The following is a 27,745-nucleotide window of genomic DNA, read 5'->3' as shown; positions in this document are numbered from 1 at the left end:
GCCCTCCCTCAGCCCCTCCCAGGCAGGAGGACAACCTCTTTCCCCACATCCCCTCCAGGCACCGGTGCTGGTCCAATGGTTCTCTTTCCTTCCCCAAGCCCTGGGTAATAGCAGTTGCCCATTTGGTGGTGTAAGTACTCCCACTGGGACCTGTTTCAAGATCCTGTTGTGATGTCCCTGAATGGGAAAGGACTAACTGCCCAAATCCCTGAAAATTTAACGCTCTGCTCCAGCTGCTCAGCACACCACTGCCCCTGGGCAGATGGTGGCCCTACGGGGCCCTGGGTTTGAGAAGCGTTCTCCATATTCCTGGGAATTTGCCCTTCTAACGACAGGACATTTACAGGGGCCGTTCTTGGTTCTGGGTCTTTTAGGGGACACTGTGGTAAAGAAACATCAGGGATGTTGCAAGGTGGGGGGATGAGGCGGGCCTGGGAGAGTGGGTCAGTGGGGAGTCTTCCTTCCCAACTCCTGACCCTGCTTGCCTTGAGAGAAAGGCTTGGACCCAGGGAGCAGACAGATGTCGGTCAGGACAGAAGTAACTGATGTGTGGGGGCACTGGGGCATAACGCGAGGGCAAAATGCGAACCGAGACGCTAAGCGCTGATTTCTCTAGCCAGCCCACGCCTCCTGCCTCAGCTCAACGTCACTCACTCCCCGCCAAGTGGCTCTCGGCTCAGGAGGCGGGACCGAGTTCTCCGGTGGCCCCTGGAGGCTCGGGGCTGCAAGCTTTGGGAGGCTGGGACGGGAGAGAGGGAGGGGCGCTGACTGGGCAGTCCAAAGAGGAGGGGGCCTTTAATAGGCTCGCCCAGCGCCTGGTTTGCGGCGCAGCGAGTGGCTGCGGTTCGAAGAAGCGGCCCGGCACCTCCCTCTAGCTCTCGGCTGCAAATCTCCGTCCTTGCACTTGACAGCGATTGTACTTAAGCTCCCAGGGCGCGCTTTGCTTGGAAAGGCACAGGTAGGAGGCGCGGGCTGCTCGGTGCACGCTCCCTGCTCTGGGAGGAGTCTCCCTCCCTTTGCTCTGCTTTCTGGGAGCTACGGACTGCCCCGGAGCATTGGTGGTTCCCGTGTGCCGGCTGCCAGGAGACGCGCCGGCGGCCGGGGAGCCGGGCCGAGCCCTTCCGAGAGCGCGGCGGTGCGCTGCCCGGCGCCATGCTTCTGCTGGGTATCTTAACCCTGGCTCTCGCCGGGGGACCCGCTGGTGGGTCAGAGCCAGATCAGGAGGTGGTGGTCCCCATCCGACTGGACCCGGATATCAACGGCCGCCACTACTACCGGAGGGGTCCCGAGGACTCCGGGGATCAGGGACTCATTTTTCAGATCACAGCATTTCAGGAGGACTTTTACCTACACCTGACTCTGGATGCTCAGTTCCTGGCGCCCGCCTTCGCCACTGAGCATCTGGGCGTCCGCCTCCCGGCACTCACCGGGAACTCTCCAGACTTGCGACGTTGCTTCTACTCTGGGGACGTGAATGCAGAGCCAGATTCCTTCGCCGCTATGAGCCTGTGCGGGGGTCTACGAGGAGCTTTTGGCTACAGAGGCGCCGAGTATGTCATTAGTCCGCTCCCCAACGCCAGCGCGCAGGCGGCACAGCGCAACAGCCAGGGCGCACACCTCCTCCAGCGCCGGGGCGCCCCTGGCGGGCCTCCCGGAGATCCCACCTCTCGCTGCGGGGTGGCCTCAGGCTGGAACCCCGCCATACTGCGAGCGCTGGACCCTTACAAGCCGCGGGGGACCGGCTTAGGAGAGAGTCGCAGTCGGCGGAGGTCCGGGCGCGCCAAGCGCTTCGTGTCTATCCCGCGGTACGTGGAGACACTGGTGGTGGCGGACGAGTCAATGGTCAAGTTCCACGGCGCGGACTTGGAGCATTATCTGCTGACGCTGCTGGCCACGGCGGCACGACTGTACCGCCATCCTAGCATCCTCAACCCCATCAATATCGTCGTGGTCAAGGTGCTGCTTCTTGGAGACCGCGACACAGGGCCCAAGGTCACGGGCAACGCGGCCTTGACGCTGCGAAACTTCTGTGCCTGGCAGAAGAAGCTGAATAAAGTGAGTGACAAACACCCAGAGTACTGGGACACAGCCATCCTCTTCACCAGGCAGGTGAGTTGATCTGTCACCTCTTTGGATCCCAATAGCCCCATTTTCTTAAGGTCACCGCCCTTAGCTCTCCAAATGCCCTTTGTACCAAACAAGTGATCCCGGGTTAAAATTTTGTTGATCTCTTCGGACTCCCACTTTGGATCTTCCAGGGACAGGCCGCTCCTAGGCTCCGGGGAGCTTCGGCTCACGTGCATCTGAATGCACGTGGGCGGTCGGAGGAGCGCCGGCTCCTTCAGAAGGTGTTGGCCTGGCGTGGCCAATCAGCGCCTCGTAGAGCAGGCGCCGAGGGGCCGGAACCCAGGAAGTTGCCGCCCCGGAGCCGCAGTGTGTCTCCTTGGCAGATAGGAGGCGCTCTGAGGATGGTGTTGGAGGGGTCGGGAAAGGTCCGCCCCTATTCAACCCGGGCGTCTAAATCCTTTCAAATATCCCCTCCGAGGCTTCTTTTCTCTTCTTGTAAAACTGGAAGGTGACGCAAGCAACCCAGTTCAGAGCCTGGCTTCATTTCCTCTGGGTAACATGTTCAGTTATCCTCCGTCTTGGGCCTCGAAAACCTGGACTGGGATGGAGGGAATCATTTGGGATATTTTGTGGTTGAAATGAAAAGGACAGTCAAATACCGGGAGCATTCCGTCCTTGATTGCTGCTTCTCCTGTACTCTCCTGTGCTGGGCCTGGCTTCTGCTTGAGCGGATTCCAGTCCATTCAGAGCAGGCAATCCAGTTAGAGCACCTGTTTGGAGCCTGGCGTTTCTAGTGGAGTTTCACTTGGAGCTGAGTTGGGGAAAATCTCTCAATTTTCCCATTTCCCTGTTGGCCCAGGGTGACCCGTTTGCCCTGATGTGTGCTATGGAGCAGAACAGGCAAGGTTGCTCATGACACCGACTCACTGAAACTTCCGGCGGTGTGCAAGTGGTGTGAGCTTGGTCAAGAGCATCTGGAGACCCCAGGTGCGGGATTGGAAAGATACTGAGTACGGGGCTTAGAAAGATGGTCAGATCACAGAAGCAGCTCTGCCTTTCGCTATGGGTCTATGAGCCTTTACTTGCATAGATCATTGGAGTGATAGGGTTCTGTGAAGTTTTTGGATTCTTGCAATTTCTGAGATTCATGGCTGGGACTGGGAGGAAGACGGCCATCCAAAGTGACCCGCTTCCCCTGATTTGGGGGGCTGCGGCTCGAATCTGTGCCATGCTCTTGTTTTGTTATTATCACAACCATCTTATTCCGGGGATGGCCCAGAATCCTTGGTTGCCTGTGGGGCTCTCACTCTCCACTCTTTCCAAAGGCCACTCAGAGCTGCGCTGGCACACGCGGGGCTGGAGCTAAAGTCTTCCACACTAACCCATTTGGCACCGCTGGTCCCCTCCTGGAATTGAACTTCCTCCTTTCCCAGCCTTCTCCTCCCACCACCTGGTTTCTCTAGGGAGGTCTTTGGCCTGAGTCAGTTTCCTTGCACTCATTCTTCCAACTGAGGTCTGCAGAGCTGCCACTGCCCAGCCCCTACACACACTGCCTGAGTCATGGGGAGACAGCAGAGGAGGTGGCTTCCACCCCTGCACACAGACCAACTCGGCAGTCAGATTGCTGGGGGGAAAAAAAAAGCAAAGGCCAAGAACAGGATATCTTAATGGGCAAAGCAGCTGTTGGCCCATCTGCTACCTGGGATGCCCCTGTGGAGGTTACTTTCGGCTTCTAAAGTAACAGACCTCTGTCTCCGCCGCTTAGTGGCGAGGCTGACTTTTGGAACCAGCCCTAGAAAGAGGACTCCTGCTGGGAATAGGGGCCACCCCATCAGAAGGATTCGCCTTTTGAAGAAGAAGCAATCGAGCAGCGTGACAGCTTCTGTCTGTCAGTGGTGTGTGCTGTAGACCCAGGGGCTCTATGAAACATGCATAATGGGGACAACATGCATGAGCACTTGGGTCAGAAGCAGTGACGTGCCAGATGTGATTTTTAGAAGCTCTATCTCTTAGGCGTCTAGAGGGCGAAGCCAGAAAGTGGGGAGGCTGTGTTGGCAGGACCAACATCCAGGTATGTGTTTCATGCTTTAGAGGGAACATCTCTCTCTCTCTCTCACCTCCTTGCCAGCACAGACTTTAGGGCCTGGCTGCGTTCTCAGGGTCTTAGGCACTGCTCATTCCTGAATCCCCTGGGGAAGGTACAGTATGTGATGAGAACAGAGCATGCAGCTGCTCTTTGTGGACGGAGGCAGATGTGGTCTCCGGGAACCTGGGGGAGCCTCCCGCTGTCCTCCAATACAAGAGGAACTTTTGTTGTACTTTGTAAGTGTTAGTAGTGATCCTTTAGCTCAGATATGTGCTTCCCTGATTATTATAATGTTGGCGTAATCAATGCTTTTTCTTACTAAAATTGGAATATATATACATATAGACATATACATATTTATTTCTATGAAGATAAATATATACAGTTGACCCTTGAACAACATGGGTTTGAACAGCGTGGGTCCACTTATATGTGGACTTTTTTCCATACGGTACAGTCCTCTAAATATATTTTCTCTTTTGATTTTCTTAATCGCATTTTATTTTCCCTAGCTTACTTTATTGTCAGAATACAGTACATAGTACATGCAGTATACAACATATGTGTTAATTGACTGTTATCGGTAAGGCTTCTGGTCAATAGTAGAGTTATTTTGTAGTTTAAGTTTTTGGGGAATCAAAAGTTGTATGTGGATTTTCCCCTACATGGGGGTCAGTGCCCCCAACCCTCGTATTATTCAAGGATCACCTGTATATTGTTTGTTTGGATAAGAAGTTTCTAGAAATGTGCTTATTTTGTTAATCACCTTTTGTCTATAATGGATCTTGAACTGTTAGACATCTTTAGAGTCACCTAAATTTTCTGGTCCCCCCAGAAAATTCTGAAATGGCTAGTGACTCTGACTGATTGTACTCTAGTTGTGGTTTTCACGGGGAGGAAGCAGGAAAGGGTCAGGCTCAGTCAGACTGCATTTCCCCCTGTGAGGAAGAGCTAAGCGCAGCTCGTGTAGAGCTCTGGGTGCCGGGTGCCTGAAGGAGGGTAGGAGCGGCAGGACTGGCCAGCCCCAGGGCTCCCCCTTGGACCCACCATCGGGATTGCTGTGTGTGAAAACAAGGCTGGGCCAGGCTATGGGGAGACGCTGCTGTCCTCTTGGCAGGCAGAGGGAGGGGCGTGGGGTGTTGAAATCAAAACACTGGGAAGACATGACCCAGGGAGGAGCCTTTGCTGTGTGCAAAGGAGAAAAAAAAAATTGATCATACAACAAGTATTTTGACAATTTGAGGAGTTGACTTAAAGATTCAGAGTAAGTTCTTATTCCTGGAGAAGGCGCACACGTCTGATTTTGCAAAGCAATCGGTCTCCAGGCTCATAACAGCAGGGTGAGGTCAGCACGGGATTGGAACCAGGATCTGCGGAGAATTAGAGCCAGTCTTTCTGGGTGGACGTTCATTTCTATGAGAAGAAACCTTTCTATGGCCTCTTGTTGCCCCGGGCAGCAGGGACGGGGTGCTTGGTGCTGGGACATAATAAGACTGCATCTCCCTCTGTCTTCTCTCTCTTTGCCTCTGATGCCACTGCTATCTGGGGAGCTTTGTGGTGGACTAGGCTTCATGAATTTGTTCTACATTTTAAAAATACTTTTTGAGCCTCTGTTATTTCCAGGTACCGTCCTGGGCTGTGGAGGTACAGATACTAAGATGTGGCCTCTGGCTCTCAGGAATTCATCGAATATCAGGGAGCCTGACAAGGAAATAGCTCGTTATACTTGGGCGTGTTGAGTGCCATGGGGGGGACACGGGCCCCTCTGTCCAAAGTCTGGTGGGGAGGCATTCTCCTTGCGGCTGGAGCCAGGGAAGGCCTTCGAGGTGGGGTGGGGTGGGGGAGGGGGATGAGGGACAGGTGGCAAGAAGGCAGTGGGATGAGAGAGCTGGTGGCAATGGGAAAGGAAGCCTGTTTCCCGAGTTGCAGGAGTCTCTCTCCATTCCACCATCTGTTTTGCTATTTGTAACATTTTCTCCTTTGAACTGACTTTGTCTTGTAGGATTTATAGTTTGTGGTTTTCTGCTGGCTTATTCCTTCATGTTTTGTATTCTGTTGCGCTTAGTACCACTGTATGCCTGCCGTTCCCTCCTCCCCTCCTCCCCTCACCATTTTTTTCTGTGCTCCCTTTCTCCTCTTTTGAGATTCTCCAGGGCAGGCTCCTTGTCATCTTTCTCTTCTCTTTCGTTTCCTTCATTCATGTCCTCACCCTTTCTGCCTCCCAGTCCCAAGCTTGGCACTTACCTTCTTGAAGTTTTGGCCTTGAGTTGTACCACGCTTTTGTGCGGCAGCCGTGGGGGTAAGGCACGTACACGTATTCTGTACTGTGCTGAGTGGAACGGCACTCTGGAACCTCATTTGAAATGGAGGCCAGTTCTTTCTATGATAAACGACTTGCCATATGGCAGTGAAATTTACTGTTCAATAAAGAAGGTTAATAAAATGATAATATGTATTTTATACATATCTCCTAATACAATAAAGAGAATCGTAATTTTGTCAGGATCTTTTTTGAAGTCAGGCCTTGGAAGATATTAGCAGAGAGGGGCATCTGTAGTTTCAGTGTTCAAGAGTTTGTAAATCTTTTATCACTGAATGGAAACTCAGCACTACTTCTAGGAGGGAGGAAGGCAGGAGGAGAAATAGAGAGGAAGGGGTGGAATACGGTTGCTCCCTGACTTGGAAAGTAATTGCTCTTCTCCCTCCTTCTTTTACTTACACCAAATAAGAATGCCTGCATTAATAGTGGAAGATGGGGAGGAAGTTTGGAGGAAGGAATGGGCACCGAATCTCTCTTTCTCTCTCTCTTTTTTAGTTTTTACTTAAATTCCAGTTAGTTCACATACAGTGTAATATTAGTTTCAGGTGTACGATTTTTTTTCTTTAGATTTTATTTATTTATTTGTCAGAGAGAGAGAAGGAGTAGAAGCAGGAGGAGTGACAGGCAGAAGGAGAAGCAGGCTCCCCGCTGAGCAAGGAGCCCATTGTGGGACTCTATCCCAGGACCCTGGGATCATGACCTGAGCTGAAGACAGATGCTTAACCGACTGAACCACCCAGGTGTCCCTCAGCTGTACAATTTAGTGATTCAACACTTCCATACGACACCCAGTGCTTATTGCCATAAGTGTACTTCTTAGTCTCCCTCCCCTCTGGTATCGTTTGTTCTCTGTAGTTAAGAGTCTGTTTCTCCTTTGCCTCTCTCTCCTTTTCCCCTACGACCAGTTTTTTTTGTTTGTTTCTCAAATTCCCCATGTGAGTGAAATCATATGGTATTTGTCTTTCTCTGAGTGACTTATCTTCCTTAGCATAACGCTGTCTAACTCCACCCATGTTGTTGCAAATGGCAAGATTTCATTTTTTGATGGCTGAGTAATATTCCATTGTATGCACATACCACACCTTCTTTATCCATTCTTCTGTTGATGGACATTTGACTCTTTCCGTAATTTGGCTATTGTAGATAACGCTGCTATAAACATTGGGAGGAATGTGCACCAGAATCTTTTTCTCTCTTTTTCTTACCCACTGGTTCAATCAGGAAGGCAAATGAGGTTTTTTCCTTCCTTTGGTCCTGCTCTTGTCCTACCTTTGAACTTCTTGGTAGATGTTTGTATCACTCTTGGTGCTTCCCCCCTGCCCCCCACACCTTGCCTCAATGCCTGTCCTTGGTTGTGTGGTACAATGGAAAGAACACAGGTTGGGAGTGAGACAGAGCTGAGTTTCAGTCCTGGCACTTGACTTTTAGCAATGGACGTTGAACGAATCAGCCAGTTGAACTTCACTTTCCTCATAAGGGTGATGGTCATGGTACTGAACTTAAAGGCGGGATCAAGGATAAGTTAGCAAGTGTTCCAGAACAGGCACCCAGTTAATGGCAGCTACTGTCATTGCTCCTTCGTGGTTACTCAGCACCTCTGTTGTTGTTGAGTAATTACCTACAGGTCCGTTGCTGGAACTTACATTTGGGATGGCCCTGTTTTAAAGCATTCTGTCGCATTGCACTTAAAAGTGTACTTAATACTCGTCTGTTTTTGTGTAGAAACCATGGCCCCAGAATTTGCCATTCCCACTGACTTGTAAACTCCTTTAAGTAAGACCTTTTTATATCTTTGTAGCCCCTCCACTGGGCCCCTGCACGCAGCCGCTGTTCAGTATGTATTCATGGGAGGAGGGCACCGATGTTAGCGAAAGGACTGTGTGCAGCTATGGATTTCGAGGTAGTTCGCCTTCCTTACTGGGGACCATTAATCCAGCGTTTGTAGCTGTCAGGCTTCAAGGTTGGGAGAGGGAGTCCTAGGTCCTTCTGGCATTTCTTCTTGGCTCTTGGCCATCCGTTTTTGCCCTGGAGAAAGGAGAGGCCCCGGCGAGGAGCCAGCAGACATGGTGCAGAGCAGGGATGAGATCGGTGTGTCAGTGCAGGTGTGGGCAAGGAACCAGGAGCTTGCACAACCAGGAAGGAGGTGCAGGCACTGCACTAAGAGCACTCTTGGCATTTAATTCTGCCATTTCCCTCTCCACCGGCCTCTCCCAGACCTCTCCCCACTCAGTGGCCAATGTGTACTTTGGGGGCTGAGGGTATGGGGTGGACAGTCTGGCTATCTTGAGATTCCCTAGCCCCTTTATTCGAGGGGTGCGTCTATACCAGAAGCAGAACCAATGCTAGGGAAGTTTCCAGCTCTGAGGCTGCGCTTCTGGATTTCAACCTTCACTCCGCCTCTCCCTTCCTGTGTAACCTTGGGCTCACTGACCCTGTGCTAGTAACTTACTTTCTCTGAGCCTCATCTATAAAGTGGGGCCTAATAACGGCATCTCCCTCCCAAAGCCTTCGTGAAGATTCAATGAGCTAGTGCAGGGAAGCTCTTAGAACAGTGCTCGGCTCATAGTAGCAACTCGGTAAGTGTTCGCTACCCACCTTAGGTGGGTACGTGCCCTCTCTTGAACTGATGATTTCCGGAGAAAGCTTGGTCTCCCTGCAAGCTTCATTTCTCTTCTTCCTCACAGAGGCAATTCTTGTCTTGGTTATCTCAGTCTCCTGCTGTAATACCATTTTGTACACCTTGAGGAATTTATATTCTAGCGAAACCAAACCTGCAGATGGCCGTGACCAGGGTGCATTCTCTCCTTCGCCAGGCATCTTTGCCATGTTCTCCAGACACCCAGAATCGCTAGATTTTTTTTTTTTTCTTCTAGCAAAGCAAGGCCCTCCCATGCTTGGGGATTACAAACAGACGTGGATTTGGGGTTGGACAAGGTCATACAGTGATGCACGACAGAGATTCATGGGAAACAAGTTAAAGGCGCAGTATTAATACCAATGCAGGGAGGTTTTCAACAGTAATTATGATATCCTGACTACAAAGACCACTGCCGGCCTGGTGTCAAAAGGCATGGGGTCAGTTCCCATGTTAGTGGCTGTGTGGCCTCGGGTGAGCAATCTTAGTCCACCGAGCTTTGATTTCCCCATCTGCAGAATGAGAGGGTGGCTCGAAAGTTGTGTGGTACTGGATGCTATGGTGTGGCCATGAAGAGGAGCCCTGCCCTTCAACGAGTAGGAAGCTGGTACGTGAGAACAAATGTCTTCTGCTACATTACCAAAAAAAAGTTAATGTGCTTAATTTTTGTGGGTCCTCCACCCTGTACTGCTGGAAAATATGAGCATCTCAGTACATGACAGGCGAAATGAGAGGAGGTGAGAAGGAGGGCCATGGGGAGCCCTGGTGGGGCGTGGAGGGAGCGAGCATGGGAAATGCGGATTGGGCCACGGCAAGGTGCTTGCTTTCTCTCAAATTGTGGCTCCAATCCTAAATTATTTTATGAAAAGGGACAGTTAGAAAACAGTAATCTGGGAGGACTAGGGTCTTGGCCAAGATGATTCTGGGGTCATCTGGAAAAGCAGCCGCAGCTTCAAGGAGAAATGGCAGATTACCGGAAATAGTGAGGTAGGTTAGGGGTTGGGTGGGGAGTGTCTACACCCTCCCGGCAGAAGGAACCAGAACCGTTTCTATTTCTGGAGACAAGTGCCTGAACTGAAGAGGTTAAAGCAATTTGAGTGCATCTGAGTTCATTCCAGAAGGGTGGAGACATTCAGTGCCACAAATGAGGCATTGCTGAGCCCCGCGCACCCGCCTGTGGGCGTTCAAAGAACGAAGGTCCAGCGATTCTTCACTGGAGTCCCTGACCGGGGGAAGAGGGACAGGCAGAGCCTCTGACCCCAACCAGCTGCATCTTCCCACAGTGAAGACAGCGGTTCCTGCAGGCTGGCTGCTCTCAGCTACACCCTGATCCTCAGGAAATTCGCCGGCTCCTTCCTCGTTCCTCTTGTTTGATCCAGGGAAACCGGGATTTCTTGATGGAAAGAACAGGTTGCTCCTGGCCAGGAAGGGCCTGCAGCTGCATGTCTTCACTCCAGAGAGAATCCACCCTCCCAGGGAGGAAGGAGGCTTTTGGCTTTAAGGACCTTCCAGCGGCAGAGGCGGGCTGCTGGACAGTGGAGGTCCAGTGGCTGCTTAGAGCCCAGTCCGAGCGGTCAGTCTGGTCTCACCATTCCTGCTGACCAGGGCAGGGGCTAGGACTCGGAGTGTCCGCATGGCTAACCTTCCCTTTTCGGGGAGTTAGTTTGATGGGTTAGAAGACAAGATCGGGGTTCTTTCCATTCTAAAGTGTATCACTCTATGTGTTCCTTTTATAACCTAGAGGGCCAGAAGGGTCGGTGTACCCTGGGATTGGGGCAGGAGCAGAGGCTTAATTAAAGCACTAGTCCAGTCTGGGTTCTAGTTGAGAATCGGCCCTTCTCTGGAGGAGGAAACTGAGGCCCCGAGGAGAGAGGTGACCTGCTCAAAGTCACACATCTACTTCGTGGTGGGGCCAGGACCAGAATCTAGGCTTCTTGGTTCTTCCTCCCATGCCCTTTGTGTGTGTGCATGGTGACCCTGGGGCAGTGTCACGTTTGTCCTACAGGGTCTTCCTATGGGCTGTGACCGCCAGATAAGAGTTTTCAGAGACTCCTGCCTTAGTGGGGATGCTAGACTGTAGTGTCCAGGAACAAATGGGTCCAGTTCCCCCACCCTCTGCCCCATGCCCCAATGCAAACCTCCATTCCTTCCTTCTTCGTCTTCTGCCCCCTCTTCCGGCCATTCACAGGCTGTTCCTTGCGACCCGGTCCTGTTCCTCAGCAGCCATATTCCCTAAACTGCTTGCCTGGTGAACATCCCCTCCCAACCTCTTTTCGGTTTCAGAACTCTAGGGGAAGGAGAACTTTCTGGAAGGGTGACCCTTTGGAGTGGGAAGAATATTTGGAAGAGAGGGAATTTGAGGTTCACCCCGAGGGTTCCCCGAAGTGGCAAACATGCCACGTGTGAGCTCAGGACAGCAGATCAAGGCCGGGCATGCATCACTCATTGTTGACCTGCGAACTCTGGAGTCTGATCGCCCTCTCAGTTCTTTGGCCAGAGAAACTGTTAACTCATTAGAAGGTGTGACTGTCACCTGACCGTGGGAAGCCAAGTCTGACTGCTCAGGTGGTAAACTTCTGAGTGCTCTGGATTAAATTTTGCTGATTTTCTGTACTATGACCACTTTCCTCCTATGCCCCCTGGCCCCACTAACTCTGCTGCCCCCCTTTCTCCCCACGTCAGCATGTGTCTGCACACGCACGTGCGCATAGTCCTAAAGAGAACGAAAATTGAGAACAGCTCTGGGTGTGTTTATGCGGACACCTTGGCTCCCACGGAGAACACACGCAGCTCTTTCTCCGGAGAGTTAACTTAGGAGTTGCTGAGCAATCAGCTTTGACGTGGTGGAAAGAGTGCTGACGATAGTCAATCATACAGACCCCAGTGCACATTTCCACGCCGCGACTTGGACCTCTGTGAACTTCAGCTTCCTCGTCTGCGGAAGGTGATAATAGCAGTCATTCTTCCAGTGGGATGTTGCGAGGATGAAATATGGTCACGCCTGTGAAGTGCACACACAATGTCAGCATTTAATAAATCATCACTATGAGCACGAGCCTCAGTTTTCACCTTTGACAAATAGGTATAATAATACATCTGCCTCCTGGAGCGCCTGGGTGGCATAGCGGTTAAAGCATCTGCCTTCGGCTCAGGGCGTGATCCCGGCGTTATGGGATCGAGCCCCACATCAGGCTCCTCTGCTATGAGCCTGCTTCTTCCTCTCCCACTCCCCTGCTGTGTTCCCTCTCTCGCTGGCTGTCTCTATCTCTGTCGAATAAATAAATAAAATCTTTAAAAAAAAATAATACATCTGCCTCCTAACGCGGCTGGGGACTAAGTGAGATGATACATAGAATAGTTTCTCGTTAACTATAGAGAAAGGCAAGGATGTAATGAACAGAATCCCAGTATCACCGGTTCAACAGTGTCTTCTCTGTTAAGTGATAAGTATTTTATCTTATTAACAACTCCTGGGCTCTTAAAATATATAGGTGCATTGCTGACCCATAATGCTCAATAAATTCATTGAGATATCAGCCCCCAGGATCCCCTTTTGCCCTTTAGTGTCCCTGGAAGTGCTTCCCATTGGGGTTGTTGCAGGAATTCCTAGCTTCTGCTGCAAGTTAAGTTTTAGTACAAAAGGAGGGACTGTCTTGGGTGGCAATTCGTTTATTTTTTCTTCTATTGAGTCACAGAGCCATGGTCCCCTTGGTCTTCTGCAGCCAGTCGAGCTGTGTCTGGATAGGAGCTTGTATCCACCTCCGTCTGCCTCCTCCCAGCCTGAGGAAGCCAAATCTCTGGCTTGGGCGGGTCCTTGGCCCGTGACCCTTTGGCTGAGAATCTGAGCTTAATTCATGGTTGTCCAAAGGCAATCGCTCAGCAAGGGCTGAGCCGGCTCAGGACTGACTCCGGATGAGGAACACACTTGCCTTCCGCCCCCACCTGCCTCAGTTAGCCATGACCAGAACCTCGCCCAGCTGCGGAACTCATCGTTTTCTGGTTTGGAAATCTGTCTCTATATAAAGCAATGGCCTTGTGGTTTAATTTTGTACCTCCTGATTTCCTCCCACAGGATCTCCCTGAGTAGGATTTGGGTAGAATCTTCTTAGAGAGCCACAGGGCTTTCTTCCTGAAGCCTCCTCCCTCAGCCTGGGTTGATTCTGTGGATAGCCCTGCAGCCCCTTGGGAGAAAGGACCTGGCTAGGAAGGAGCTGGGCGTGGTTGGACTGAGAGTGGGGATGAGCTGGAACATCCCACGGGATGCCTTGTCTTCCATCAGGTCCCTTCTGTACCTGTCACTAATTTCTGGCTGGCTTTTGTTCCTCCCCCCATCCCGGCAGGACCTGTGTGGGGCCACCACCTGTGACACGCTGGGCATGGCTGATGTGGGCACTATGTGTGACCCCAAGAGAAGTTGTTCTGTGATCGAAGATGATGGGCTTCCATCAGCCTTCACCACTGCCCATGAGCTGGGTAAGACTAGAGGGGCTCTTGGGTGTGTGTGGGGGTTCTCCTCTGGGTTCTTTCTGGTTTGTCCTGGATGCTTTGGGCAGGGGGTAGATATTTGTCTTTGCTTCCTCATGTCCTGAAGCCTTAGGGATCCTTTCTTAGGGTCAGAGTCTGCCTTACTCATGGCTTTGTTTTATTTTTTCCAATTGCCCCAGCTCAGTTGGCCAGCGATTTCGTCTGACTCAGCAGTCAGAGTATCTCGTCAATTAGGCACTAAGGGGAGAATATTTTAAATACACTGCTGTCCTCCCTGAGCCCACGGCCTGATGGACAGGGCTGAGAACACAAGAACACCATCTTGACATTTATAAAGCAGTCTATCACTAGGTTGAAATGACCAGCCTAAAAATCGCTGACGTGGGCTCTCTAGCTTCCCAGCTGACCCCCCTCCTTGTAAAACTGCAGAGCCCACATCCTTCTGCCCTCTGAGTCCTCTTGCCTCACCCCGCAGGCCACGTGTTCAACATGCCCCATGACAATGTGAAAGTGTGTGAGGAGGTGTTTGGGAAACTCCGAGCCAACCACATGATGTCCCCAACACTCATCCAGATCGACCGTGCCAAGCCCTGGTCAGCCTGCAGCGCTGCCATCATCACCGACTTCCTGGACAGCGGGCACGGTAAGCCAGGAGGACAGAGGAGGGATGTCGGTGCTGTCCTTGGAGAGTGTGCTCACCACCTCTCTGGATCTGTCTTCTATTGCCCAAGGCGTGCCTGACCCCAAAGAGTCGGGCTCTCGAGGGGGTCTGTTCCACTGGCCCTTGCTTCATTGTCTCCCCACCGCTTAGACGCTAGGCTAGCCTGGTCATGCCTTCCTCAACTCGGCTCTCACGAATGCCCTTGGCTCTCTGTAGGCGACTGCCTCCTGGACGCCCCCAGCAAGCCCATCTCCCTGCCCGAGGACCTGCCGGGTGCCAGCTACAGCCTGAGCCAGCAGTGTGAGCTGGCCTTCGGCGTGGGCTCGAAGCCGTGTCCCTACATGCAGTACTGCACCAAGCTGTGGTGTACCGGCAAGGCGAAGGGGCAGATGGTGTGCCAGACCCGCCACTTCCCCTGGGCAGACGGCACCAGCTGCGGCGACGGCAAGTTCTGCCTCAAGGGGACCTGTGTGGACAGACACAACCTCAATAAGTACAGGGTGAGTGTGTGGGAGCTGTGCGGTGGGGCTGCTGGGAGGCCTCCAGGCTCCGGGTTTGCTGTGTGGCCGGAACCGTACCCCACTGCAGCGCTGTGCCTCTGTTTCCCTGTCTGTGCCTCTCCCGTCTTGACTCTGAGACTGGAGACAAGACATACGGTAGGTCAGAGAACTTGCTGAAGCGTTCGTTAGACACATGAGAGAAGTCTCGCACTGGGCGCCAGGAGGCCCAGCCCCTCAGCTCTGGGCCTCATCCTACCTGGGGAGGAACCCAGAACCCAAAGCCCAACACTAGCTCTTCGACATTCCTCACTTGTTGGCTCCTTCCAGCCTCCCCTTTATCAGCTATTTCTGCGCGTGTTTTGTTTCCAGGGAGCTCTGGGCCAGAGGTGAGCCCGGCTCAGGGCTGAAAGGAAGCAGACCCCTGGGCGAGCTGCAGGCATTTGTAGCTTCGCTTTTTTTTTTTTTTTTTAAAGATTTTATTTATTTATTCGACAGAGACAGAGACAGCCAGCAAGAGAGGGAACACAAGCAGGGGGAGTGGGAGAGGAAGAAGCAGGCTCCCAGCGGAGGAGCCTGATGTGGGGCTCGATCCCATAACGCCAGGATCACGCCCTGAGCCGAAGGCAGATGCTTAACCGCTGTGCCACCCAGGTGCCCCTGTAGCTTTGCTTTTTGTCAAGATTGTTTTTTGAAGCTGAAACATAATAGAGCAAAAGTTATTTTTTTTTTCCTGGTAAAAAGGAATAATAGTTGAATAAGAACAAATCCGAAACCCACATGTTCTCTGAATATAAAAAAAACTTCAGGGCGCCTGGGTAGCGCAGTCGTTAAGCGTCTGCCTTCGGCTCAGGGCGTGATCCCGGCGTTCCGGGATCGAGTCCCACATCGGGCTCCTCGGCTGGGAGCCTGCTTCTTCCTCTCCCTCTCCTCTGCTGTGTTCCCTCTCTTGCTGGCTGCCTCTCTGTCACGTAAATAAACAAAATCTTTAAAAAACCCCCCAAAAACAAAAAACTTCAGGCCTGGGGTTGGGGTGGCAAGGGGATTGGGACTTTGTCAGACAGGAATAAGAAGTCCATCCTGTCCCTTGATCCTGGTGGTCATGATCCCTTCCCCGCCCCCGCCTCTGCTGCAGAGCGACTTGACTGGGGTCTTACGGCTTGACTGGGGTCTTACGTACACGGAGGCAGTATCATAGAAGAGCATTCGCCAGCCCTGTGTCGGCTGCCCCGAGCTGGGTTTGGTACACAATTATGTAAAATCTTTTTCTGTGGTTTGGAAACATACATTTAAGTAAACCGTCAGCCACTTCATGGGCACCGGCCTAAAGGGAATGGTGTGAGGTACTGTGGTAGTCAGAAAAAGAAAGAAAACCTGGGTCGTGTCTCAGTGGGCTCGCAGTCTAGTGGGGAAGCTGGAAATGTTACTATGAACCAAGACACAGAGAGGTGTGTGTTCTGTGTAAGACTGAAGTGTGCAAGCACGTCATGAGAGAATTGCGGATGAGGGATTAAGGATGATTAGAGATGTCTGAACAAACCTTGGTGAGGAGGTCAGATTTGGAGAGAGCCTTGAGGGACGAGTAGGGCCTCATCAGGCAGAGATGGAGCCAAATCCGGGAGGTGGGGCAAGCTGGAGGGGTGGACGGGCCGGGGCTCTAGGGGGAAGGTCTTTGGGGGCATGGTTTAGGGCTAGTCTGGGTTGCCTTGACCACCAGGCTGTGGCTTTAAACTAGAAGGTCCTAAGGACAGGCCAGCCGTGGCTGGCTCTTCTCTTGGGAAGATGAGTCTAGCCTCTAATGACGTTGCCCAAGAGGATATTGGAGATAGGAAACGTGATCTGAGAAGCATGGGGAAAGAGTCCATCAGCAGCAAAATCCGCTACGTCCTCAATCTCTTTTCTGGACAATCCTTTCAGCAGCCCCCTTCATGGAGGACACTGCCCTAATCAGCAGAGGTCAAAGCACAAAGCTTATCTTCCTAATCATGCAGCCCCCCTGGCCACCCCCGCCCCCCGGGATCTCAGTTATAAGAATCACATTCTGACCACCAAGGCCCTGTTGTCCAGCCCTCTAGTTTTGGACTCCAACAATTCTTCAGTCCCACTTGCTGTTTTCATGCCCTCATCAACCTTCTTGAGGTTCCACGGACCATTATTAAAATCCCTTCTTCATGTACTCTCATGGCTCCCATGTTCCTGCCTCTCTCGGCTCTACTCGCTTGGATACACCACTGCCCTGGTGGACTCCAGCTCCCACCTGGTCAGCGGTGCCAGTGTGGGTGAGTGTGGCTGGAGAAAGACGTGGAACCGTGCCCAGTGGTCTCAGTTTAAACTAATGACCTGACAGTGTAGGTGGGCCCGCAATGCTGCTCATGAGTCGTATCCTGTTTTATTTGCTTCACTGCACTCACCCTCCCAGCGCCCTACACGATCACATCACACCTTTGCCTCTCTCCTCCATGACCCACTCTTTCTCCTCATTTCCGCTTTTGCCAGTGATCTTTCTACCGATCTCATTAAGAAAAAAGAAGCAAGCAAGTAATCAGAGGAGAACTTCCACCAACTCCCACGCCACATCCGCCGTCCGCCCTGCTTCTGTGCCTGTCATCTCTACCTTCCCTCCTTTGCGACGGATGAGCCGGCCACGCTCTCTTCGCAGGCCCGCCACTGTGCTTTGCAATGAGGATACTATCCCCTCCATTCAAGGAAAGCACTCCTGTAATTCTTCCGTCTCTCTCCTGCAGTGTCAGACTTCCCCTCTCCTGAGTTGAATCGTTCCTGTCAGGATACAGATTTGCTGTAATTCCTCCCACCTTCAACAAAACTTCTCCTAATCCTACTTCCTTTCCACAAATCAGTCTATCTCTCCGACTCCCTTTACCACAGAGTTCCTGGAAAGAGTGGTATGAAATTGCTCTCTCCAGTTCCCGTCTTGCCATTTTTTTCTCTGGAGCCCATTCCAATCTGGCTTTCTGTCCTACTCTTCCTCTAAAAATAACTCTCACTAAGGTCGCCAAATGGCCTCGCACTGCTGAAGTTAGTGATTGATTATCGTTCCTCATATTGCCTGACCCGTTAGCGGCGCTGGACACAGCTGATTACGCCCTCCCCTGGGAACACAGGCTCCACTGTGTCTTGGTTTCCCTCCTCCCTTACTGGCCGCCCCTTCTGGTCCCCTTCACAGGGTCTTCCTCATACTCTTGTTCTTCCAATGTTGGGCATTCCAGCGCTGTCCTTAGTCCCTGTCACTAGCCACACTGACCTTGTGGGTGATTCATCTAGACCAAAGGCTTTAAGTACCATTTACATTTATACATTGATGTCCCCCAGATTTGCATCTCCTGCCCAGACCTCTGCCTGAACTACAGACGGGCATGCCCCACTGAATCTTGATGCCGCCATGTGGATAACCGATAAGGATCCTAAACGTAACATCTGAAAAGACCGAGCTCCTGGTCATCTGTCCGGAACCTGCTTTGGCAATTCTATCCTCCCATTGCTTGTGCCAACCCTCTTTTCTCTCACATCCATCTGTCTGGTATTTCAGTCATTCCTGTTGACTCTGTCTTCAAAATAGAGCCAGAATTGAGCCTTTTTTTTTTTTTAAACTATCTTATCTGCGATCACCCCGCACCAAGCTACCTTGGATCATTAGTCGTGCACCCTACCTGATCTCCTTGCTGCTGGTCTTACTCCTCACAGATTGTTCCCATCATCGCAGCCAGAGGGATCCTTTAAAATGTAGGTCAGGTCATGCCACATGCTCAGAACCCTTTAGGGGCTCTACTCCGAGCTCAGGATGGTGAGCCGTATCTCTGTCTTTGTCTCCTGCTTCTCTTGCTCTTGTGATGCTGGAGTACTCCAGGCCTGTCCCTCCTCAGGGTCTTTGCATTGCTCCCTCTGTCTAGAATGTTCTTTCCCTCCTATCTGCACAACTCCCTCTCATACTTCCTGTCGGCTCTGCAGGGAAGCCTCCGTGACCCCCTGTAATATAGAGCAGCCCACCTCACCAAGGACCTCCCTCCCTCCCTCTCTCCCACCTGCATTTAACCCCTCCTGACGCTCTGCATGCACAGGCTTATTTTTAGTTTCCTCTGCTGGGAGGCAGTCGCTGTACATGGCACTGGCCATTAGTAAGAATTCAACAACTCTTTCAGTCTGTGGAGGGTCATCTCAGACCTCTGACAGAGAACTTCCCTCGTGTGATGGGGACCAAGCCCATAGTGCAAGGCACTGAGGAGGGAGGAGGTGCAAGGAGCAAATGTAGACACTCTTAGGAATCAGAAGGCTGGAATGAGGTGGGGCGCTAGTTGGAGGAGGAAGCAGGGCTATGGGCAAGTGTTCCTTTCACAGGATGTGAGGCCTGTTGACACAGTGAGGCAAGAGCTATCTGACAGAGGGCGGAGAGAGTAATGAGGCCGCATGTATGCGTAAGTTAAAGTATTTAGATGACCTGCAGCCAGTTCCCGATTAGCTCCATGCCGTCAGTCACTTTGGATGATGTATGATAGCGTTTAAATCCCGGGCTTGTACAACTGGGCTGCTTCCTCTGTTGCCCGATTGATGTGTGTTCTGGGGATGAAAACTCGCTTTACTGGCATCCTAAGAAAAACATAATGAAGACGATACATTTCCTATCCCTTCTCCACCCTCTTAAAAAATGAAACAACTCTGCATCATTCACCTCGAAGCCAAATAGAGTTTTAGGATTGCTTTGTAGTTTCCTATCTTCGTCTCCTCGGAGCACAAACATTCGAACCTCTTACATGTAGTGAAACTTTCTCAAATTAAGCCCCTGTTGGAGCTTAAAATCTGGTGAAGTCTGGTTTGGAGAGAAGTCGGAATTATGGAACATTTGCAAATAAAAATATTCCGATATCTATGGCAACAAGGTTTCCTGGCAAGGCTGGGGGCTGCCTCTGCCTTAGAGTTAGAAACTCTTGTAGATACCCTGACAATAGGTAAGGAGAAACTTTGAATTCTTGCTCAGTGGCAAGCACAGTGCTAGGAATTTTCATACACGTTGCATTATTTAAACTTCTGCCTGATTGCACACCTGGGTATTATTGGCCCCAGTTTTGTAGATGAAGCACTTGAATTTTAAGAGGTTTTACTACTTGCTCAAGACCACCCATATGGCGAGGGCAGAGGCGATGATAGAACTTGGCCACCTGACTCTCTCTTCTGAGCAAACTCATTTATAACTGGGTGCAGTTGGCATTTGCTAATTACCAAGTTCAAGTGTCGCGTGGGTGCTGTGTACGCTGACCATTTGCTTGTCATTTTCCTCTTGTGATACATGGTGGATTTCCTTGCAGTGGGATGGGATCGTGGCGTACCTGTGTAACTCTTCTGCAGGGTCAGGGTGTGGATGGGCATCCCAACCCCTGCAGGAGCATGACGGACTCTTTCTCATAGGTGGACGGCTCCTGGGCCAAATGGGAGCCCTATGGCGCCTGCTCGCGCACCTGCGGTGGGGGCGTGCAGCTGGCCCAGAGACAGTGCAGCAATCCCACCCCTGCCAACGGGGGCAAGTACTGCGAGGGAGTGAGAGTGAAGTACCGATCCTGCAACCTGGAGCCCTGCCCCAGCTCAGGTGAGGAGGGGAGGGCCCCTCTCCCCGCACCCCCCCTCTTCTTGGCTGCAAATTACTGCATTTAACATTCTCTCCCGGAGGGCAAAGTCTGGAAGTGCAGAGGAGTGGATTCCTCTTGGGCTCACTTCTTTGCTCACTGCCCATGGGCAGCGTGTTTTCTTCTTGATGCTGAGGCTGGGACACTAAGTGGCCCAAGGGAATGACACACTAGATGTCCCCTTAGTTAAGAATTCACAAGCCCATCTTCATAAGCAGGAATTCTTCATCCAGGGTCCATGAACTTGGGTGGGAAGGAAATTACATCTCTATTTTTACTAGCCTTTTTGTATTTACATTTTTTAATTTCTTTTAATTAGAAATTTAATATTTTTTTACTGCTCTATCTAAAATTTATTATTTCTTTTAATTAGGCAACAAACTCTAATACTACTAGAAGTACCCGTGACTCTGTCACCAGTAGAAATCATGGATATTTTCATATGACATCTCAGTTGTTGGGATTTCTCAGAATGCCATTTATTCTCATCATGACTTGAAAATGACAGTGGTTATTAGACTCATTATTGGATCTTGTTACGTAATGGGTTAACAAGGAAGCACACATATCACAGATATGTTTCAATCTACATTGATAGTTGTGTATCAGTATAACTGGTATCTTTTGTAACCTATGTAATATATTTTATCCATTTAATAACATTCTGAAGATAGTTTCAAAAGATTCCTGAAGGGTTTGCTAGCCCAAAACTGTCTGGGATGCCTGTTATAGAGGGAATCGAAGGCCAGGTTACCGTGGAAGGTGGCACAGTGCCTGGAGGTTGCACGATCGTCTGGGACCTGCATCCTTCGGTCCTAGCCTGCTTTAGTTCTTTGGGAGGGGGTGGCAGCAGTGATGAGGATAACCTGGCTGAGGGTAAGAGCTGTTGAGAGCCGTAGGCGGCTGAGCATCCTGGGGAGGGCTCTCCCGCACCGCCCCTCCCTTTAGCTCCCTGCCTGTGCTTCCTCTGTCCTCAGCTTCCGGCAAGAGCTTCCGGGAGGAGCAGTGTGAGGCTTTCAATGGCTATAACCATAGCACCAACCGGCTCACCCTCGCCGTGGCGTGGGTGCCCAAGTACTCCGGCGTTTCTCCCCGGGACAAGTGCAAGCTCATCTGCCGAGCCAATGGCACCGGCTACTTCTACGTGTTGGCACCCAAGGTGAGCGAGCGTGTGGCGGGAGACCAAAGCAGAGAGAAAGGCTTCAGGGATGAGTTTGGCTGAGCTGCCCTTCTCTCCTTTTCTCCCCGCCGGGGGCACTGCAGGTGGTGGACGGTACACCATGTACTCCGGACTCCACCTCGGTCTGTGTCCAAGGCAAGTGCATCAAGGCTGGCTGCGATGGGAACCTGGGCTCCAAGAAGAAATTCGACAAGTGTGGGGTGTGTGGGGGCGACAATAAGAGCTGTAAGAAGGTGACGGGCCTCTTCACCAAGCCCATGTGAGTTCTGGGTCCTGGAGCAGGGGGAGAAGGGCTGAGTGGAGGTGCCCCAGGTGGTGAAAGCTTGGGTCAGACTGGGGTAAATGGGGAGTGCCCTCACTGTAGAGGCCACTTGGACTCTTCTGCGAGTGTGATATTCATTCATTCATTCATTCATTCATTTTTTTCATCCATCTATCCATCCATCCATCATCCATCCATCCATCCATCCATCCATCCATCCATCCATCCATTGATCCATCCATCCATTGATCCATCCGTCCATCCATCCATCTAGCAGAGATGAATGCTTGGGGATTCCACCACTGAACAGGAGATGCTAGTTAGGAAGATGGCAGAGAGTCGTTAGGGTCTATCTAGAGTTCTAAAGTAAGACTCGCCCGTGTTCAAATTCAGCTCCCCATTTTCTGGATGACCTCGAGCATGTGACACAATCTTTGGAATTCTGGATTTCCTTCCTCATACCATGGGTATGACATGAATATATTTCCTGTCATGCTGTTGTGAAGATTAAGGGTGTTATTCCAAGTAAAATGCTTAGTGTCCTACTTGGTGCATAATAAATGCTCACTAAATGTTCATAATCATGATCACAGAACAAAACATGCCTGGAGACAAGTGTGACAGCCTCTCTGTCTCACTGAGGCTGAGGCCCTGTCCTCAGGGATGAGACTGAGCCGAGAATGGCAATAAACAGCAGAGCACGTGACTAGGACCTAGGGACTGTCCCTTCCTGGGACATGTGTGCAGGCTCAGCTGAAGAAGTGTCTCTAGGCTTCTCCAGTTCCCACCTCCAGAGCCGGGGCTCCTGGCTTTCTGAGGTCCAGCCTATTCCCTTTTATTTTCAGGGGGAATGTGCTCCTCGGAAAGTCCTGACCCATGCTCTGGAAGAAGCTGGGGGAAGCAGAGCCCCTGAGGTCTCCACTGAGCAGGGATGTGGTGGGCTCTGAAAACTTGGGAGTCCAAGGCCTAGATGGTTGTCCAGGACTCTCTGCTGCCCCCTCTGGACACAGTGCCCTCTGCTGGGTCCCTAGCTGGGCAACTTTACTGGGAACTGGGGCACTGCAGGTGGATGGCATTCGCAGGGATCTGAGGGGAGGCCAAGTGGAGAATTCAAGGTAAACACTCCCAGACTTGCTTCACTGCCTAAATGGCAGGTGCTCCTTTCATAGACTAGTAGAGCTGGAAAGAGCCTTAGAAACCATCTAGTTTGACCCCCTCATTGTATAGGTGAGGACACTGGAACCCAGAGAGATGATTGGCTTGAGCCACCAGGGAGTTGGTGTCCAAGGCTTGATCTGGGTGCCCGACTCCAGGGCCAGTGTTCTCAGTGTGGTGTCTGGCCCCAGCCTTGGACCAAGGGACTGTAGGCTTAGCTTCCGCCCTTCCTCCTCCTTCTCACAGTTAATATATATTGAGTGCTTACCGGGTATGCTTTAATGAGGTATGTGTGATTATGATCTCCATTTTACAGGTGAGGCACCTGAGAAGCTAAGTGACTTATCCAAGGCCAACAGCTAAGCCAGTGGTAGGGATGGGTCTGGCTCCAAAACCTTGGCTTTACTTTGCCTTAGAATTCACCACAGTATAGAGACGCCTGGGTGGCACGGTCAGTTGAGTGTCCGACTCTTGGTTTCGGCTCAGGTCATGATCTCATGATCTCATGATCTCAAGGTCATGAGTTTGACCCCTGTGTTGGGACTCTGAGCTCCGTGGAGAGTCTCCTTGAAATTCTCTGTCTCTCTCTGCCTTTCCCCCTGCTCTTGCTCTCTCTCTCTCAAATAAATAGATTTTTTTTTTTTTTTAAAGAATTCACCACAGTATAAATGTAGAGAAGAAAAAGATTGCAGGACAATAGAACCAGGATATGTAGCTTTAGATGACGTGGTGACCATCTCATACCACCTTTCACTTTGTGTGCCCCCTGACCTCCCACGGGGTGGTTGAAGCCGTCTGGTTAGTCTTTGTGACCTGCCACAGGGTTTGTGAAAGGGGAATCAGCTGGGACTTTCCGGGGGGAACGAGGGCCTGCTGTCCAGGCGTCTGTCTAAGGCACGATCCCCTTTCCCCCCACAGGCACGGCTACAATTTCGTGGTGGCCATCCCCGCGGGCGCTTCGAGCATTGACATCCGCCAGCGTGGCTACAAGGGGCTGATCGGAGACGACAACTACCTGGCCCTGAAGAACGGCCAGGGCCAGTACCTGCTCAACGGGCACTTCGTGGTGTCGGCCGTGGAGCGGGACCTGGTGGTGAAGGGCAGCCTCGTGCGTTACAGCGGCACGGGGACGGCCGTGGAGAGCCTGCAGGCTTCCCGGCCCATCCTGGAGCCCCTGACCGTGGAGGTCCTCTCCGTGGGCAAGATGACGCCCCCCCGGGTCCGCTACTCCTTCTATCTGCCCAAAGAGCCTTGGGAGGACAAGGCCTCCCACCCCAAGGACCCCCGGGGCTCCTCCGTGCACCACAACAGCGTCCTCAGCCTCTCCAATCAAGTGGAGCAGCAGGACGACAGGCCCCCCGCGCGCTGGGTGGCGGGCAGCTGGGGGCCTTGCTCGGTGAGCTGTGGCAGTGGGCTGCAGAAGCGGGCGGTCGACTGTCGCGGGCCCCCCGGGCCTCGCACGGCCTCTGCCTGCGATGCAGCCCATCGGCCGGTGGAGACGAGAGCCTGCGGGGAGCCCTGCCCGACCTGGGAGCTCGGCGCCTGGTCACCTTGCTCCAAGAGCTGCGGCCGGGGCTTTAAGAGGCGTCCGCTCAAGTGTTTGGGCCCCGGAGGGCGGCTGCTGGCCCGGGACCAGTGCAACCTGCGCCGGAAGCCCCAGGAGCTGGACTTCTGCGTCTTGAGGCCGTGCTGAATAGGACTGTCCTTTTCTCCTCCTCACTCTCCGCCCCATTGGTGCTGCCAGCGTTCTGGCCAGCCGGAGCCGTGGGCGGAGTTCAGGGCCCAGGGTCCAGGCCACGACGTCACCCACTTCCAGGGACAAGGACCACGGGCAGGGGTGAGCGGTCCCCTCCTCCTCCTCCCTGGCCTGGGCGGGGGAAGCCAAGTGACTAACGCACAGTCTACCTCACGCCCGGCTCCTCCAGGGCCCAGTCTCTGGGAGAGGCTGAGAGGTGCGGGCACTGGCCAGAGGCGCTGGGGCCCAGTTTCCGAGGGACCTGGAGGACGGGCACCTCCCAGGCAGAACTTCAGGGACCTTGGCCCCCTGTAAGGGAGGCCACAGGCTGCTGGAAGAGCCATGGCCCGGCAGCTTGGCACCCTCAGGGGGCCCCGGGGGCTCTAAGCCGTTTCTGAACAAGGCAGGTTTATATGGTGCTGTCAGCCCACCTTTTCTTTCTGAGTGACGAGGACTGAATAATAAAAAAAATGGCTGGTGTGGGCAGAAACCGGTGGGAGAGTGGGATGAGGTATAACTGGAGCCTGGGCCACCCCATCTGGGAAGAGGTCTATGTGTAGGGGGAGTCCGGAGCTTTCTCATCTTCCTTCTACTCCTGGCCCTCCCTCAAGAGCCAGCTCTTCCTCCTGTGCTGTCCAGGACGTCAGGCTGGGGGGGGGGCTTCCAAGTACGCGCCCTCTGAGGTTTGCAAATAGGTACAGGAAGTCAATAGGGAGTCTGTTGCCTTCTTCGGGAGGCTTCGGACTGTTAAAAAAAGCTATGAGGGGTGATGGATTCTGTGGTGAAGCAGGGAGTTTGAGGAGTGGCCTGGAGGGTTCCATGTCACTGGGGCTGGGCTTGAGCTTTGGGGGGATGTCACCCTGGGATGGGGAGGAGGCCCCATGTCTGATGGCTTCTTCTTCCGGAGAGGAGGGTATAAATAGGGCTGCTGCCTTAGGCTCTCTCTGTGTTGCCTCAGAGAACCTTCAGAGTGGCCACGGTCCTGTCCCCACTAAGAGGGTTATGGGAGATGCCCAGGAGGGCTAGGTGCTAAACACCCACATGCCTGTAGGTGGGTCTTCATCTGGACAGCTACGTGTGGTCTGGCTTTGGGCACATCCCATAATAATGCAGTTGGATAACGGGGTTCACTGTTTGCTACCTCAGGCTATGCTCTCTGGGTACCCACACCTGTCCCTCCCCTGGGGCAGTGGTGACCCTGGTGCTTCCAGCAGACCTGGCTGTTGTCCTCTGCACACTGAGCGGCCCAGACACAAAGATGAGTGTGTGGTACATGGCTTCCTGTTCCCTATGGCCTGGCCATGCTCTGGGGCTCCACATATGAAAGCAGGATCCCTCTCCTCAGGTGCCTTGGGGACAGGTTTCAGGAGACACAAGAATCAATGACCTGACCCGGAGGCCCTTGGCAGCCATCAGTGGGAACTCCTGTCTATCCTAGAGATGTGTTGGGGATGTAGAAACCAGGGTGTTTCCTATAGCTCCAAGTGGGAAGATGTTTTGGGGCTAGAGAGCCTTTGGTCAAGCAGGGTATTTCTTGAGGGTGCAGCTACCCCGGCATGAGCACGGGACATTCTGCTTCTGAGTTAGGTAACACGTCCTGGACTTTAGTGAGCTGACATCAGAGCAAGTGTCTTCCCTGGGAAAGGGGTTCAGTCCTTTTATCTGGCTTCCCTTACAAACCAGCCATCCAGGCAAGCCTCTGGGATGGGGCTCCAATCCCAGCCTCACCCCGAGCTGAGCCCTTGACCAGAGCTCCCACAGCAGGGCAGAGGGCATGCGGATCTCTGAAGCAGGGCTGCAGCCACTCTTGGGGAATGAAGTGAGGAGGAATCTTCCTCCCTGAATGAGTGAACACCGTGGGGCTGCAACATCCGAAGGGCCCCAGGGCAGATGTGGACCCCCACTAGCCGACGATAGCACTGTACCCTGTGCTTGGTGCACCCTCAGCGAGGACAGGGTGGCACAGGGGCTGTGCAGAACGGGCAGGGGAATGGGGAGGGTGGGAAGGGAGCTGCCATTGCTGGGGGTGACTGGTCCCCCAGCAGAGCAGCTTTATAAATCATTTCAAGGAGGGACAACCTATCTTGTTCCTGACACAAGCTGGGCCTCAAATGCTCTTTCCTGTCATGTTTTTCTTTTTCCTTTTTTTCCTTTTTAAAAGAAGTATGACCAAGACAACTTGGGAGGTTTGTCTTATCTTTGACCGTTTTTGCTAATCCAACCATGTTCTCTAAGGCTGAGCAAAGACAAGCCTCACGGTACAGGTTTCTGGTGATGGAATAAAAAGTGAAGGTGGTATCTCATGTCTGTGGAAGAGGAGGAAGATTCTGGGGGCTCCAGAAACTTCTTGCATGGGGTGTGGACCAGTAAGGATCTGGGCTCAGGAGCCCCCTGCCTCCTCTGCCCTTTGTGTGCACTGATTGGAGGAGTCCAGCCTTGTGAGCCTCGCCAGGCTGGAGTAGGGGGCTGGGGCGAGCTGAGGGGCTTGGTTGTTCCCAGTCTGGGAGTTGGCTCCCGAAGGCACTAGACACTGTCACTTACAGAGCCCCCCTTTTGTGTTTGGTTCTTTTGCATTCCACGTGCTGCAGAAGGATGGAAGGACCTGGGTACTGGCTGGGCTGTGTATACTGTGTATACGTGGGGGCGGGCTGCTGCGGGGACAACAGCCGGCTCCTAATAAAGTTGTAAGTATTTAACACCCGTGCCCTGCTTCTGTGACTTCATCTCATTCCCGTGTACATCCCCCATAGCTGCTGAATGGGCCCCATGTGCCCGCCGTGGCGTCACGGCTACAGTACAATGGCGACTAGGCCAGGCCCAGCCTCTGCCCCACGCAGCCCCCGGGCTAGCTGGGGGAGGCAGAGCAAACAGTCGGGAAGCAAAGATCCAGAATAGGGACAGATGTGGGAGGTGTGAGGAAGACATGAACTGATCCTAAGAAAGAAAATTTGGGTCTGGGTGTGCGTGGTGTGTGGGGCGGAGTGACCAGGAGAGCCGGGCAGCGGCTGGGCCGCAGCCCTGCTGAGAAC

The 27,745-nt window shown here is 52.5% G+C and overlaps 1 protein-coding gene across 1 annotated transcript; it reads left to right on the top strand.

Annotated features, from left to right (window-relative positions):
- The first annotated feature begins 688 nt into the window (after window positions 1-688).
- ADAMTS15 (ADAM metallopeptidase with thrombospondin type 1 motif 15) lies at window positions 689-27,419 on the top strand. Its single transcript, XM_045783762.2, has 8 exons — window positions 689-2,109; window positions 13,449-13,581; window positions 14,069-14,236; window positions 14,471-14,754; window positions 20,170-20,347; window positions 21,362-21,543; window positions 21,648-21,823; window positions 23,900-27,419. The coding sequence occupies exons 1-8, from the start codon at window positions 1,153-1,155 to the stop codon at window positions 24,672-24,674; spliced, it is 2,853 nt and encodes a 950-aa protein (XP_045639718.2). The 5' UTR covers window positions 689-1,152; the 3' UTR covers window positions 24,675-27,419.
- The last annotated feature ends 326 nt before the right edge of the window (window positions 27,420-27,745 follow it).

Source organism: Ursus americanus, chromosome 16 (assembly GCF_024610735.1).
Source record: "Ursus americanus isolate L20-20 chromosome 16, mUrsAme1.1.p, whole genome shotgun sequence".
Classification (NCBI taxonomy): domain Eukaryota; kingdom Metazoa; phylum Chordata; class Mammalia; order Carnivora; family Ursidae; genus Ursus; species Ursus americanus.
Note: the sequence above shows the minus strand (reverse complement) of the source record. Positions and strands in the feature narration are given on the sequence as shown.

Coding starts and splice junctions, on each gene's coding strand:
- ADAMTS15 (XM_045783762.2), top strand. CDS start 1,153: ATGCTTCTGCTGGGTATCTTAACCCTGGCTCTCGCCGGGGGACCCGCT. Junction 20,348..21,361: donor GGAGCCCTGCCCCAGCTCAG/GTGAGGAGGGGA, acceptor CTCTGTCCTCAG/CTTCCGGCAAGAGCTTCCGG. Junction 21,824..23,899: donor GGCCTCTTCACCAAGCCCAT/GTGAGTTCTGGG, acceptor TTCCCCCCACAG/GCACGGCTACAATTTCGTGG.